At 47.4% G+C, this 16,024-nt stretch overlaps 1 protein-coding gene across 5 annotated transcripts in view; it reads left to right on the forward strand.

Annotated features, from left to right (window-relative positions):
• Positions 1–16,020, forward strand: part of LOC146379759 (stromal interaction molecule 1-like) — a 22,361-nt gene extending 6,341 nt beyond the window's left edge. Inside the window, exons 3-14 of one of the 5 annotated variants that reach the window (XM_084941140.1) lie at positions 123–253; positions 324–438; positions 822–930; positions 1,100–1,215; positions 1,292–1,466; positions 3,905–4,082; positions 4,155–4,322; positions 5,410–5,510; positions 5,887–6,122; positions 6,562–6,648; positions 12,264–12,699; positions 15,020–16,020. In XM_084941140.1, coding sequence (XP_084797266.1) covers positions 123–253; positions 324–438; positions 822–930; positions 1,100–1,215; positions 1,292–1,466; positions 3,905–4,082; positions 4,155–4,322; positions 5,410–5,510; positions 5,887–6,122; positions 6,562–6,648; positions 12,264–12,699; positions 15,020–15,467 — 2,300 coding nt within the window. In that variant the 3' untranslated portion in view covers positions 15,468–16,020. The remainder of the gene's footprint in view (positions 1–122; positions 254–323; positions 439–821; positions 931–1,099; positions 1,216–1,291; positions 1,467–3,904; positions 4,083–4,154; positions 4,323–5,409; positions 5,511–5,886; positions 6,123–6,561; positions 6,649–12,263; positions 12,700–15,019) is intronic. The other 4 variants (XM_084941143.1, XM_084941141.1, XM_084941144.1 and 1 more) reach the window with 4 other exon arrangements.
• The last annotated feature ends 4 nt before the right edge of the window (positions 16,021–16,024 follow it).

The following is a 16,024-nucleotide window of genomic DNA, read 5'->3' on the forward strand; positions in this document are numbered from 1 at the left end:
TTATATAAAGTGTCACTCGATGTTGTGTTTGACCCCCGGTGACCTCTGACCACCACAACAGCACGCACGGTGGGCGGGGATTGTCCCGGCTGTGACTCAGTGACGGATGTTTCCTCTCGTAGATCTGTGCGCGATAGACCAGCAGCTCTGCGAGGACGAGAACTCCCTGCTGAGCTTCGAGGCGATCCGCAGCATCCACAAGCTGATGGACGACGACGCCGACGGCACGGTGGACGCGACCGAGACGGACGAGGTGAGACACGAGGCTCCGAAAGCTTCACGCGTGCACGCGGGCTCAGACTCTAACCGTGAGCTGCTCTCAGTTTCTCAGGGAGGATCTGAAGGATCACAACCCCAAAGCCAAACACAGCAGCTTCCACCGAGCCGACGCCCACATCAGCGTGGAGGACATGTGGAACGCCTGGAAGGGCTCCGAAGGTGGGTGTGAGCGAGGGAGCACCATCACCTCCCCTCCAACCAGGCTCGCGCACACGCGCGCACCAGCACACGCGCGCACCAGCACACGCGCGCACCAGCACACACGCCAGTTAAAGATGTGCGGTGTACTTCCCTGTCTGACCCCATCAAAATAAAAGCTGCAGTTAAAATCAGCAGGTGTGAAGGCAGAAAGGAAACGATGAGGGTAAAAATGCTGCCTCGACTTCCTGCTCAGTTTGTCAGCAACAAAAACACAACGTTTGTCAAACTCTATTTTTGGAGGAGAGGCTGGATTTAAAGCCGCCATCACTCGGCGACGCTGACAGTTTCCTGTTTGTTTACACACGCCGGCTGCTTCAGGTGTGTTTTTACTGTGTTTTCAGTCTACAACTGGACGGTGCAGCAGGTGGAGGACTGGCTTGCCAGCGTCGAGCTGCCTCAGTACAGCGAAAGCTTCAGGAGACACCAGCTGGACGGCCAAGCGCTGCCCAGGTAACCACGATCTTTATTTAACACAGACGCTCGCCGTGAGTCAGCAGTAACACGGAGACACTGATCCTGACCCGTCCTCAGCTGTGAGGTCACAAAGTTCAGCACGTTTTAGTGTAAACATTCAGAGCGCGATGTGTGTGTGTCTGCCGTGTGTTTCCACTTCCTGCAGGTTGGCGGTGAAGAACGCGACCCTGACCGTGTCCGTGCTGAAGATTTTAGACCGGAGTCACGCTCAGAAGCTGCAGCTCAAAGCTCTCGACATCGTGCTGTTCGGGCCGCCGCCAGGTGTGTGTGCAGCAACGTGTGCACGTGCGTGTGTTTCTGCGCGTGCTGCTGGTGTGTAATGTCTGTGTGTCTGCAGGCCAGCAGAGCCGCTGGAAGGACCTGGTGCTGGGTCTGTCCATCCTGATGGCGCTTGGCGGCTGCTGGTTCGCCTACGCCCAGACCCGGAAGTCCAGAGACGACCTGGGGAAGCTGATGAAGGACCTGGAGAGCCTGCAGAGGGCGGAGCAAAGCCTGCTCGACCTGCAGGAGAAGTGCGTCCTCCAGCACCACGCCCACACTCAGCTGATGGTCTATAGACTGTATATAAAAGATGGTAGCAGGCAACATTAGCATTTTAGCCACCATGTTGTGTTTTGGGGGGGGGTTTGTGACAAGAGGGTGGAGTTACAGACTGTACGCAGGTACCTGCTGACCTGTAACATCCAATTAAAATCCTTCCTCTAAACCAGGGGTGTCCAACTTCAGGCCTCGGGGGGCCGGTGTCCTGCAGGTTTTAGATCTCACCCTGGGTCAGCACTCCTGAATCACATGATTAGTTCATTACCAGGCCTCTGGAGAACTTCAGGACATGTTTTCATTTAACCATTTAAATCAGCTGTGTTGGATCAAGGATACATCTAAAACCTGCAGGACACCGACCCTCGAGGCCTGGAGTTTGCCACCCCTGCTCTAAACCGTTAACTGAACAGCAGCCACGTTATGGGTTTGTTTAACACCACAAAGACGGCCCAGAGGACCAGAGGTGAACTAGCACGCAGCTAGCAGCTGCAGCCTGTCATCAAACAGGCCACGCCCCCAGCAGTGGCTCTGTGTTTTGGCAGGTTGTTTAAAAAAGTCCAGAGAAAAAACAGAGCAGCTCGTTTTATTATAACTGTGACAGCACAAGGAAGCAACCTGTGTGTGTGTGTGTGTGTGTGTGTGTGTGTGTGTGTGTGTGTGTGTGTGTGTGTGTGTGTGTGTGTGGACAGCCTCTGCAGAGGTGTTCTGTCTGAAGTCCTTTTATGGGCATGAGTGCCCAGCAGCTCACTCTGCGCACACACAGACACACACACACACACACACACACACACACACACACACACACGCTGTAACAGTGATCACATTGCAGATCAAAGCGATAGCGTTGCCATGGCAGCAAGCAGTTATCTTGATAGTAATCGTGTGTTTGTTTTATAAAGTCAGCTGATCTCCACACGCTGCAGACTCCAGCTGTTCCTTATAAAGCTCCAGATGTTTGCAGGTCTGGACCTTCTTCACGAGACAGACGAGCTTCCTGTGTGGATGCAGCGATGCGTTCGCTGGCCGTGGTTCTCGGTGACGTTGCTCCTGCTCACTGTGTGCTCTCACTAGTCTCACTAGTGGACGACTCGCTCAGTCTCTCATAGAGCCGGGGGGGCTGTGAAGCACAGCCAACCCTACGCCCTCCAACATGCGGCTGCCCCTCCTTGATCCTGGTTCTGTTGGAGAACTCTTCATGTTAAAGAGGAGTTCTTCCTCCCCCCTGTCTCTGATTGCTTCTCAGAAGGGGCTTCAAAGCACACTCACACTGTCATTATCCTCACTGCTCCTGTGTCAGCTTATATCAGGAGTTAAAACACACACAACTGTTATTACTGTTGTTGCTACTTTTACACACTCAGCTGATCTGCTGGGATCAATTGAAGTTTCCTGTCTGAAATCCCCCAGCTGCTGTCTGTTTGTCCTCTGTCTCCAAAAATAGGTCCCCTCCCCCCCAACACACACACACACACACACACACACACACACACACACACACACACGTCTCCTCAGGTGGAAGAACAGCGCCTCCTGCTGCCATCAGTGATAACTGAAGGCCAGCAGCTTCTTTGTGTTGCTGCACTGGCATGCTGAAGTCATCAGTCACATGACAGGAAGTCAAGCTTCTTAATTGTGAACATTTTCCAGATTCTATTTTTTTTTCTGACTAAAAAGTAAAATGAGTAAGAAATTCCACAGGTTAATCATCAGTAAAAGTCAATAAGGAAATGGGTCAGTTAGGAAATAGTAGAGTAGGAATAAAAACAGTTTCATTCTAAAAGTTCAGAGCTCTGACCCTGCTGACCTCACTTCCTGTACTAACAGGAAATGCTGATCTCCTTCATAACGACGTGGCTGTGGGGCCGTGAGGAGAGTCAGACGTGAGCTTCAGCAAATCTGCGACGTGCAGACATGAAGTTTCAGTTTCTTCAGTTTTTATTTGGGATTTTTGCCATTTCTGTGAGGGACCATCAAAGTTACCCTTCATCAGAGCCTCTGCTCCAGCTCCTCAGAGCTGCAGGCTGCCCTCAGTTTGTGGGCTCGACACACTGAGAACATCGTCAAAGTCCGACTTCTTCCACTGATCCAGGAGCAGTTTGGTGACAGCCTGTGAGTTTTCCAATCTGCTGGAGCTCCTGTCCCACAGCATAGCCACAAGTATCATTATTATTAAATTAATGTTTTGCAAACTCTCAGATCTGAATCTGATCCAGAACGTGTTGTCGTTGCATGAGAAGCCAGCTAACCTCAGCTGAGCCTTTCAGGTTGGCGTGTTTTGACGATTCTTAAACATCATTCGAACGCGCATCTCCATAAATGTCTTTGACTCTGTGGAAATGGGACACGGGTGGAAAGTGGTGAAGCCGTTTTTAACCCGACGTGTTGCTGCTCTCGTTGTTTTTCATGGCAGGCTGCAGCACGCTCAAGAGGAGCAGCGCTGCGTCCAGGTGGAGAAGGTGAAGGTGGAGGAGGAGCTGAGGAACGAGATCAACTCGGCCAAGGAGGAAGCTCTGCGGCTTCGTGAGCTGCGAGTGGGAAACAAGAACGAGCGGAGCCGGCAGAAATATGCCGAGGAGGAGCTGGAGCAGGTGGGGCCGTTTAAAACACCGCCCGTCCCTCCATCAATTCATCGGCTCATCTTTGTTCTGTGTTCACCGCAGGTCCGCAAGGTGCTGAAAAAGGCAGAGCGGGAGCTGGAGTCGCGAGCCCGCTGGACACCGCCGGAGGCGCTGCAGAAGTGGCTGCAGCTGACGCACGAAATCGAAGTTCAGTATTACAACATCAAGAAACAGAGCGCTGAGCGGCAGCTGCTACAGGCCAGAGAGGGGGTGAGTGAAGCAAAGATAATTGTCTTAAATTTAACGTTTCTCTGATGGACGTCTCTCAGGGACACTTCCTGCTGTGGAAAACGGCCAAAAAGCAACTTTCCAAAAAGCAAAAACCGTCCCTGAGCCCCTTCAAGGTCGTCTCCAGGACCTCTGGAGCTGCTTCTACTTTCAGATCTGTCTGGAAGACCTGCTCTGATGTCCTGCAAACATCAAATTCTTAGTCAGAAAGTGTCCAAACCTGACAAACCTGTTGGTGTCCTCTGGGTCATGGTGAGTTCATCAGTCAGGGAGAGACAGGGACATCCTGATGCATGAGGGAAACGGTCAAGCCCACTGATGCCTTTCAAGAAAAGCTGGAGCTGACTGGTCCAAATTTCGTTTTATACAGAAACAGGGCCTGAGCAGAAACACAGGACTTTAATAAGTCTGAAAGTGGATATTTACGAGTGTAATACGAACCAAAATTTTGTACCATGTTTGGTTTAGACGCACTATGAGAGCTGAAAGCGGACGTCGTCCAGGCTCTTTAGTCTGGTTTGACAGTGTGTTTCCTGCAGCAAAATCCTTCATTATCCTCAAAGACTTCCTGGAAAATAATTAGTTATAGTTAATTAGTTATTAGTTAAAAATAGTTGGGGGCTTATCCGGGATTGAGCCAACAGTTTACAACATGCATTTAGCTTTCTTTCCTAAACGGGAGTTGAGGTGACTACTGTGGACGTCCTGACTGATAAAGAGTTGATGTCAAATATTCAAGCTGAGGGTCACTGTTGAGACTCTGGAAGAGGTCAGAGCGGGACTTCCATGGGGAGATGGCCTTGAATGCACCTCACACATGATACAGGAACCATATCGGGATCCTCATCATTTCTACATTTTGTCATTTTGATGTTATCCTGACTGTGAGACAAACAAGCTAAAGCACACATGATGAAGACGCTGTCATGAGATTTGAGCTAAGATTTATAGATTTGTAGGAGCAGCACAGTAAACTGCAAAGAATCGATATATTCTGATATTGGTTTACCATTACGGTGAGAAAAAACACACACTAACATTGATGATGATGATGAGGCTGGTGTTTCAGGCAGAGAAGATCAAGAAGAAGAGGAGTTCTCTGTTCGGCACGTTTCACGTGGCTCACAGCTCCTCGCTGGATGACGTCGATCACAAGATCCTCTCCGCCAAGTGAGTAAGCGCAAAGCCTGCAGTTCCTCTGACGTCCAGCGGAGGCAGCAGTGAGTCTGTGCTCATAGACTCCCATGTTAAACTTTACAGCAGAAACAAACATGTTTGCAGCCTGATACGCAAACTGTTTGGTCTATGTAGATTATTTGTCTAAATAACCTGTTTTAAATTAAGGCTTAGAATTGGCATTTGGAGGGGCGTGGCCTGCTTGATGGACAGGTGACTGTGGAGTCCCTGAACTATTCTTTCTTTATAAATATTCCTGTTTCTTTCCTCTGTGCTCACTCTGTGGGGCATATATTTGCTGATACGTCCTGTTACACGTGCACCTGTGTTACCTGCACAGGTAGCTTATTTTGCTTCTCTTCCTCCTCAGACAGGCCCTGGCTGAGGTGACAGCGGCGCTGCGGGAGAAGCTGCACCGCTGGCAGCAGATCGAGTCTCTGACGGGCTTCTGTTTGGTCACCAATCCAGGCCTCGGTGCGCTAGCCACCGCCCTCAACCTGGACCCGTCCTTCCTCGGGCTGCGACCTCCGACCCCTCAGCACCTTCTCCTTTCTGATGACCTCGATGACATGGACGAGGACATCCTTTCTCCGGGGACGCTGCAGTGTAAGTCTGCTCTGTGACGTCATCACAGTAACCCTGAGTCAGTTTAACTAGCAGTTGGAAAGTCTGCTGCGATCCTGAGTTAGCTTAGTTAATCTAACTCAGGATCGCTTTGATGGCTCTTAACCTGCTGCCTTTTGCAGATCAGCTGATCTCTACACTCAGAAACAAAGATTTGGATGTTCTGATTCATACACTTTTGCTCTCTGATCATTTCGTTAGAATAAAATCTTAAGGTGAAGTCCTGAATTAAGAACAGTGGAACTTTCCTTCAACTCTTCTTCTTCTTCAGAGTCACATGATGCAACAAAAACACAAACCCTAAACTTCAGAGTTAATCATTACTTACCTTCTCTCAGCTCACCTGTGGTCCCCTCTCTGTCTCCGCCTCCTCCTCTGATTGGTCTTATTTTCTTGCCGTCTCTTGATTGGCTCCTTCCAGACGCAGCGTGGCAGATGGACCGGCGAGTCAGCGACCTCTGGCCCCTGAGTGGCATCGCAGACACCCAGTCAGCGTGGAAACAATCCGGTTGGCCTCACCCCTTACTTAGCCTTTCTCTCTTCTGATTGGTTCATACCTCTGTACAAACCCACCCAATCAGCACTTAAAACACATTTAAGATCCTGTAAAGCATTTCAAAGGAAACCTGATCAGAGGAAAAATTCAGAATAATTTTTCTTCATTCCTGCAAAGTCTGAATAATCTTTTTCAATCAGACACAGAGGTATTGATCAGTCGTGCAAAGACGTTCACATGAACACAGATTCTTTTTCTTTGAAGTGCATTTTACTATAGAAAGTTTTCCTTTAATCAAGGAAGTTAGATCCTTGATGGAAATGTCAGAATATTAAACAGTTTGACTGCGTAACACACGGGAGCTGCTGGCTGTTCCACCTGAAACTGATGTTACAATGTAACTATAGGCACGAATGTAACTACAGGTACAAATATAACTGTGCCAGCTTTATGTAGTTACCTGTTTCAGGTATTAAAGATAAAGTAAATTAAAAAAAAAAAAAAAGATTAATACCAAATCACAATAAATATTCATATTATTAATGATTAAAATCAGACTTTTATTCTGATAAGTGAATGTTTAACTACTGATTTTTTTTCAGATTTGGGAAAGTTTATATTATTTTTTTTATGAAGATCATTTCTATCTGTATTTTTGAATCACACCTTTTTGTGGTTTATTTTATCACCTTTCGAATTTTTAGAATTGTATTTTTTTTTAAGTGGAAAAACTGTCAAATTGAGTAGTGTACCTTTTCCTGGGCTTTAAGACCTCGCTGAACATGGATACACTAAAATATCTAAAAGAGCATCAAGTATGTGTTTAAACAGGATGATTTAATGGATACAAACTTTGAATATTTTATAGCCTTGACCAGAAATTACCTTCTCTAGATTATCAGGCTAACGTGTGTCCCATAATTTTAAGTTAAACTATGGCGTTATTTTTGTGCCACTATTCTGAGCGCATGTAAAAGAATTTGCAGGTGCAAGTGTTGCATTTTGAGGAGAAATTTATTTTGAGCGAAAAAAAGCTAAATTTGAGTGAACAAAATTCATTGCTGCGTGCAAAAATTTCAGTGTTTGCTATTATCCACACACACACACACACACACACAACAGCAGCCCCTCTCGCTCAGTTTTTGCGCTCGCAATGTGTTGCTCGCGCTCTCAACATTCCTGCCCATGCGCGCTCAACTCTTTCTCTACACCGTTATATTTGTGCCACTAAACCAGCCAATCACAGACTTGGATGCAAAAAATCTGATTGGCTGTTCTGGTCTCCAATCAGCTCGAAATAACGAAATGCAATATCCCAGAATGCATTTCGTCCAAAGCTCAAACGAGGCAGTGGCGGAGGAACACAGAGGGGCGGAGTTTGAAATATTACTCTTTCTGGGTCACAAAATAAACTTTTAAGATATTTTCATGCGAGAATGGTGCTGTGTAAACTTCAAATACCTGCTCGATTTATCAAGACATCACATATTTGCATAAGTGCTCTAACGTTTCAGAGATGCCTTGCAATTGTTTGGAAACGTGAAAGGGATCAGCAATAAAAGCTGCACGTTTCCTGGCTCGCTCTCTTTCCCACCTCCTGTGCCATTCTGCTCTACGGAAGGTAATCAGCTTCTTCTGCAAGATGTTATGCAGTTCCTCTAAAGCTTGCTTGTCCTCTGCATCAGCGTTCTTGAACTGCTTCTTACGGCTCCTAAGCTCCTGGCGCAGCCGATGAATCTTCATGGCCCTGCGGTTCATGGTGTAAGGGGTCTTGTCGTTACACTTCTCAGCCAAGCCGAACCTTTCTGAGGCATCGCTGACTATGATGGTGGTCATTGTTTTTAGCCTGCTGTCAGCATCTCTTTTGGCTACAGCTTGTATGATGCTGGAGACATCCTCATCAAACTTCTGCCACTCGCTCCTACTGCTGGCTGGGGGCCACTTAATCCGCTGCTGTGGAACTACACTGCTTGGATTGGAAGAGTCCGGTGCGTGGAGGGACTGGGCTCTGTGGGGTGCCTCCTGGCCGGGCTCCTCCTGCGTCTCACCAGGTTCAGGACCTGTGCGTTGCACCTCACTTTCCCGCTCCAAACATTTCATTCTGGCCTGATGGACCTTTAGGCCACGCTGGTTCTTACACAGCTTGCTGCAGACGCATGTCTTACTCGTTGTCCTTTCCATTGCATTGGTCATTAACCTTGAGTCCGTCCGATTGGAGATCTCACCCCCCCCCCCCCCCCCCCCCCCTCTCGGGATCTCCTGGGGGTATCTCTCTTTAGGGCTTTCCGTAGCTTATTGGGTGCTTTCTCACGAAAACTGCAGACCGGGATGCTAGCCCACCCTGCCCCTGGAGCCGTCTTTCCGAGCTGTCATCTGTCTCTCCAGTGGTCACCAAACTATTCTTGGTTGTCACCTAGACTCTTCCTAGGCGTCACTGGCTCAGCCAGGGTTTAACTATACAAGACACATCTCCTGGATGCACTGGTACGCATCTTCAGTGATGTATCCTGGGGTCATCAGGTGTTTCGGGTGTCACAACATCCTACACCCTCACCCAGGCGACCCAGCCAGGGGTGATCAGGCCCCGACTTGCGTACCAGTAGCTACCCACAGATCAGCCCTCTTAATCCACAACCACCTAGTGGCTTTCTCTGCCGCTTCGCTCACAGCCTGGATGGCCCTCTTCTTGGCTGCCCCAGCCACACCCAGCCGGTCTAGGACTTTGCAGAGTGATCGCCCCGCAAAGCCCCTACAACCCACTTCTATGGGCTCATAGAAAGTCTTCCTGCTCCTTCCCCTGCACTCCTGCACTAGTTCCTGGTACTTTCCACTAGAGATGGCACGATACCACTTTTTTATGTCCGATACCGATACCGATATCATAAATTTGGATATCTGCCGATACCGATATGAATCCGATATAGTGTGTTTTTTAATCAATAAAACGTTTTTTTAATATCTTGCTGCATTTTGTATAAGTTTACACTCAAGTTTAAATAAATAACAACACTAAAGCTATTCTGTTATACCTGTATGTAAAAAATACACTGCGCCCAAAATATTTCATAGTTCAGCAAAACTGATCAATCTAATAAACTTAAACCTGCTCCATCCTCCCTATTCTGGTATTTTAAAGAGTACTTAGCAGAAATATTAAGCAGCCTAACTAATAGGGCTGCAAACTCCCAGCAAAAAAAAAAATAGGGAACCACCCCCCACCTCATGATGCTTAATTGATGTAATCAAATTTAATTTGATGCAGGGGGGAAAATGCACAGAAATAAATTATTTTTCAAGAATAATTAAATAGATTCAACATCTTTCTTCAACAGAACTGCAGACTGCACAGATGGTATCTTCCCAAAGGAAAAAGTACTACAGCTTACTAGGGTATATTAGACTTAACAGTTACTATATACAGTAATGGACTTCTATATATTTTACATCAGATTAAAACTTTGGGTGTAAGAGTCAGATAATTATTTATTAAAAGCTCGACATTTTAAATGAGAATAAGAAAGAAAAGTATGTCTTTGTGCCCCCTTTTCCCTGTTCATGCCCTATCGGCCCCCCTGGCTAAACTTTGCTAGATCCGCCCCTGCACAGTTACCAGCTGCACAGAAAAAGATCCTGGTGTAGAAAGTAATATTAAATAAATTCTAACAACAGCTGATCAAGCTTAAACGTGCTGCTGTTGTTCAACCGCTGGTTTCCTCTTTCTGGTGAGAAGTGGGCCAAAAACTAAGAAGAGAGACGGACTCGCGACAGAAAAGCCGATCAGCTGATCATTAAGCAGTTTCACGATTGAAGTAGCAGCAGGAGAGAGAGAGAGAGAGAGAGGCAGTCCCTCCATATATCAGTTGTTAAGCTTAATGCTAAAATGCTTTACAAACACTCAGAGATGAACTTACACACTTGCTTTACTTCTCTCTGGGAAAACTTCCTCGGAGATGAAATGCTGGTTTGGTAGCGAGGCTACAAATACACACAGCCGCTCTATCACGTGATGCATACTGCTGCGACGTGCTACGGTTATGAGCCGAGTTACGCCGTGTAGCAAGTTTTGTGAGGTGCTTTTTTGATATTTAATGGATCAGATTACATTTTTTATTTCTCGCCGATATCCGATCCAGTAATTTGGGTCAGTATCGGACCGATACCGATACGTAATATCGGATCGGTCCATCTCTACTTTCCACGTTTCCTTTCATTGGCCTCCTCAATCCGCTCTTCCCAGGGCACTGTGAGTTCCAGCATGATCAGCTGGTTTGAGGCCTCAGAAATAATGATCATATCTGGCCGGAGGGATGTTTTTGCAATGTGCTGTGGGAACTTTAGCTGTTTACCCAGGTCAGCCTGTAGATGCCAATCAGAGGCTGTGTTGAGGAGGCCGGTTGTTAAATGTGGGCGCACCTGAGGTTTCTCACCAGCCTTTACGAAAGAGATTGCCTTCCTCGGAGCACGATGGTGCTTGCTGGTGCTGATTGCTAAAGCAATCTTTTCAGCAACTACTCTGAGTACCTGGCTGTGCCACCAACGATACCGACCATCGGCCAAGGCCTTTGGGCAGCTGCTTAGGAGGTGTTCTAGGGTCCCTCTTCCAGAGCACGGGGGGGACATACACACCAAGTCTGTGATTGGCTGGTTTTGTGGCACAAATATAACGGTGTACAGAAAGAGTTGAGAACGCACGGGCAGAAATGTTGAGAGTGCAAGCAACACATTGCGAGCGAGCGCAAATGCAAAAACTGAGTGAGAGGGGCTGCTATTGTGTGTGTGTGTGTGTGTGTGTGTGTGTGTGTGTGTGTGTGTAATAGCAAACACTGAAATACAGTTTTTGCACGCAGCAATAAAATTTGTTCACTCAAATTTAGCTTTTCTTCGCTCAAAATAAATTTTTCCTCAAAATGCAACACTTGCACCTGCAATTTTTTTTATGTGCGCTCAGAATAGTGGCACAAAAATAACGCCTTACTAAATGGGTAACATTAATATTCAGATTTGAATCTGAATATTTTTTAAATTCTTTTAAAATCGGTAAGTTTATTACGTTTGGCACTAATGATGTTTAGTTACTGTGTCAAAATATTAAGCCGGGTCAGTGTCCCTGTGAACGCCTCTTCGAGTGTTTCTCTTCTTCCTCCTCATCTTCTTCCTCCCCGTGTGGTTGGACATTCAAACTTCAGTTTGTTCTTCTGCTTTTTCTCTGAAGTCCCGGAGCCCTCACTTCATTTTAATAACCTGCTTCTGCCTCTTCCTTTCACTAACATCCACTTTGATAGCAGCTGAACGTGTTTTGTAACTCGGCTCGACTGTGACGTCAGTTCATGCAGCAAAAGCTTGAAAAACACAAAAATAATCGCTTGTAGAAAAATAAAATGAGCTCAGGTTGAACGACAGAAGAGCTCAAAGAAGAAACATGAAAAATGTTCTGAAAGCTGAAGAAAACGCAGGATTTTATTTTGAAGGTTTGGCTGCTAAATTTCAAAATACAAGCACATTTTTCTGCCTTTTCTTTGTGACCCTTTTTAGTTTAAAACTGCTTTCTTCTATTTATGAGCTGAATTTATTTTAGCTTTCCAAAATAAAAGTCTCATTTGTAACTCTACACTCTCTTTGTCCTGCAGCTCAGAGTGTGATGCCCCTGCGACAGAGGATCGGAGACCCCGCCCTGAACACTTTCAGCTCTCAGAGGTTGGTTGAAGGGCGGAGCTTGGTTCCACAGGAAGGACGTGACCCATTCACATCGTGCCGCCCTCCCAGCGGCCGGCAGAATCGCAGCCGCTCCATTGGCCACCTGGAGTTCCCCCCTGTGCCTCCCCCCTCTCTCTCCTCCGCCCTGTCTCACCCCTCCCTCAGCCCCACCTCCTCTTCTCACCCCCCCACCTTCTCCTGCTCTCCTCCACCTTCTGACTCTTCTTCATGCGCTGAGGGCACCGCCCACTTTTCTGCTCTGTTCCTCCGTTCTTCCCATTTCCACTCTGTGGAGGCGACGTCCAGCCTCCCGCCTGGAGGGGGCGCTGCGACGAGTCAAGCGCAGCGCTGTCGCTCCAGCAGCTTCCGGTATTTTTCTCTGCATGACTGTTTTCCAAACCTGATGCACTAACGAGACCGAAGCAGTCGAATCAGTGGGCCTCGCTCGGTTTGAGATAATTTATGAGACTCGTCGGTTCGAGTTCAAGTTTTCGTTTGAATTCTCAGGTGGTCAAAAGTGAAGGACATGCAGAGGGCTGTTGTGAGCAGGCCTGCAGGTGACCTGTGGGGACGCCTAAAGGGAGCAGCTGATAGAAGAAGGGAAGGTTGTCAAAGTATATTAGAGTTTGGAATCCATCGTATTGGGAGGTTCAGGAGGAACCACATGGACACCGTCCTGGCTGTAGAACAGTGAAGCTTCTCTTTAACCTCGTGGTTCTTCTGGCCGTGTTGCAGGTGTCTGCAAGTACAGCCTGCTTCTGTTTAGGGGACTCGGTGAAGGTGTTCAGATGTACCTCGGCTGGTGTTCAAAGCTGTGAAGTTGACATGTGACCAGATTGGAGCTTTGTCTGTATTTCTGGTCAAAAGCAGCTGCTGCTGGACCAGATGTGGTTCACTCGACTTGGTCAGAGTGCAGTCCTCAGCACCTGCTGGAGCGCTTTCTTTCAGAATTTAAAGTATAGTAGTGCTCAGGATCGACAGTAATTGAAAGTTGTCGAACCCTGGAAAGGTTGTTAGGCCATCCAGTCGATGTGTTTGTGGACTTGCTGAAGACTTGCGAGCTCAGCTGGTGTGACCAGAGTGTCCACACCTTTGGAAAATGCTGGGGTTGCCTGTTGTATTCAGCCCTGTGACGTTTATCGACTGGAGCTCAAAGCGTAGGTCATCCTTTTAGGAACTTTAGAACTGTGTTTCTGTTTGAGAAACCAAGTTATGATTAAGTATCTCCAGATTTTAAGTTGTCTTTTGTTTTTTCTTTTTTATATATGGTGGAATAGTCGTCTGGAGGAGTGTTGTTGCCCCAAGCAATGACGACAGATTGGAAGGTGGAGGTGAGGTGGACCTTTGGATTGTTTAGTCCCATCAGTTTTGTGGGAACTGGACGATGGCAAAGAGAGAACTGTGGGAGAACATGAAGCGTCTCTTTACTGGTTGATCTGTGTTTCTACGCTCTGCAGCTGAAGGCTGGTCACTAGGCTCTTGATGCAAACATGGATATAATCCTTCAACAGAACCCTTTATTATTTATTTATTATTTATTACCCTTTATTCATAGTTGCTTCAAACACTGGCCTCAAAGGTGCTGTGAGATTACTCCAGGAAGCAGTGCACCAGTTGGTGGTCTTTGGTTGTCATGTTGCTAATTGTCTCGACTGGTGTATGTGCGCCTTTTGTTGAAGATGTTTAGAAGCTTTAACATGTTGAGTGGAGCCACTGCTCTTTTAGATGTTTGGATTGATTCATCAGGATGTCTGTTTGGTTTCTTATTCCCAACGATCCCGGGAAAACGTTGCTGGGGGAAATCTGTTGCTGCCTTCGTGGCCCAACCTCAGATAAATGGATGAAGACTCTGAAATGTTTTGAATTTAGATTTTAGGATCTTCTACGGGCGTTCTTTAGTTCTTAGAGTTAGTATCCAAGAGTTTTGAGGACTTTCTCTGAATTTGTTTCCTTTGACTGATTTCCTTGCAAACCTCAACAGTTCAGGTTGAGAGTTTAGGTAAGAAGAGATCAGGGGTGCGGCTCACTTGGCTTAAAGAGAAAGCTCTTGATGAATGAGGCCCAATGTTTCACTGTTTCCTGCAGAGTTTCCTACTCTGTTATTAACATTTATGTTTAGTCTGGTTGTATCTTTCAGGGTCTCTGTGGTTTGTTGTTTCCCTCTAACTTTGCCTTTACCTTCTACTTAACAGAAAACATCCTTATTCAAAGCTTCTGCTTTACGAACTCTTTATTTTCCTGCTCTGCAGTAATAAATGCACGAGTCAGTCGTTTCTGTGTCGGCGCCACGTTTCCACCAGTCCGAGAACCAGTCATTACATATCAACACGTAGCAGGAGGCGGTTTCTTCTGTTCATCGTCCATGTTTCTAATAAGACTGCAGCGATTCAGACACGAGCGCACATGTTTACGGCGTCGTGCTGACAGCACAGTTACGGCAGGCGGTCACCGATGTGTTGACCATGACTGCAGCGGTCTGTGTGCTCAGTTATTCCAGCCATGGCTGTCAAACTGCAGCTCAGAGGTGGATTCTGATTTTTAAAAATGGTGGCTAAGAAGCTCGAGCAGTCGACCAATCATCTGCAGCTTCACCGAGATGCTCTATCACCAGCGTCTCGGTGAAGAGTCTCAGCAGTCGGGCCGAGGCGTGACGTTCACGCAAACCATCGTTTCTGATTTTCTCTTTCAGGGACATCATGAACCGCTCAGACTCTGACTCCGCCCTCCCGCAGTCTCACAGCGACCCCCGAGGTCAGCACAGCTCAAAGTCCTTCCTCCTGACGTCCAGGCTCCACCCACTGCAGGACCCGGGCTCCAGGCTGGGTATGGGAGGTGGAGGAGGAGGTCTAGAGAAGAGCTCCAGCCTCGGGGAGCTGAGGGGCATCTCTGCTTCCGTCCTCGCCTCCGCCTGCTCCACTCGCTCCCTCTGCATCACATCGGACGCTACAGACGGAACCACCGTCTTCTCGTCGTCCACCTCTTCCAGCTCGTCAGGTAGCGCCCGGGGGGCGGGGCTCCAGGTTCCCACCAGAAAGGGCGGCACGGAGGAAGACGCCGGCGAGGATAGCGAGTCGTCCGGCAGCCGCAGGAGAAACGCCTTTAACAAGCTCTTCAAGAAGAAACATGGACGTTACTGAGCATCACGCCAGGAACCCAAACGCTTTACGCCGCCGCTGGTTTTCCTTGTTTGATCGTGTCTCTGCATGACAGCGAAGATCAGACCTTACATACCACCAAAGAAAAGACGAGGAAGAGCCGAAACAGGGACGACCAGACCAACCATCAGCCCCAGTCCAGCAAACTAACACCAACATCGGCTCCCAGAGTATTTAAATGCTGTTGTAGTGGTACTTTTACTGCAGTGAAGGACTTCACTGCAGGAACTGCATCCTGTGTAAAAAGCTGTTTGTGAGTTGATGACATTATTGTCTGCAGCTGTTTTCACGATGTTACCAAAGAAATATCACGGTTTTGTTTTTTCCTCTGAAAGTGCCTCAGAAGTCCAAAATCTGCTGTGAGGCAGACTGTGGTTTGTAAGTGATGAAGATGCCCCAGAGCACTGCAGTGACTGAGCCTCACCTGTACGGAGGCCTAATGCTGCCAGACTAAACAGAGTCATGTAAACAGCTCAGTAAATAGAATATTTCTGCCTTTAAATGTACCAAAAATAATAAATGTTGTGGTCTTAAAGGAC

This window comes from Perissodus microlepis, chromosome 10, assembly GCF_051167445.1.
Source record: "Perissodus microlepis isolate ML-2025 ecotype Zambia chromosome 10, ASM5116744v1, whole genome shotgun sequence".
In the NCBI taxonomy this organism is placed as follows: domain Eukaryota; kingdom Metazoa; phylum Chordata; class Actinopteri; order Cichliformes; family Cichlidae; genus Perissodus; species Perissodus microlepis.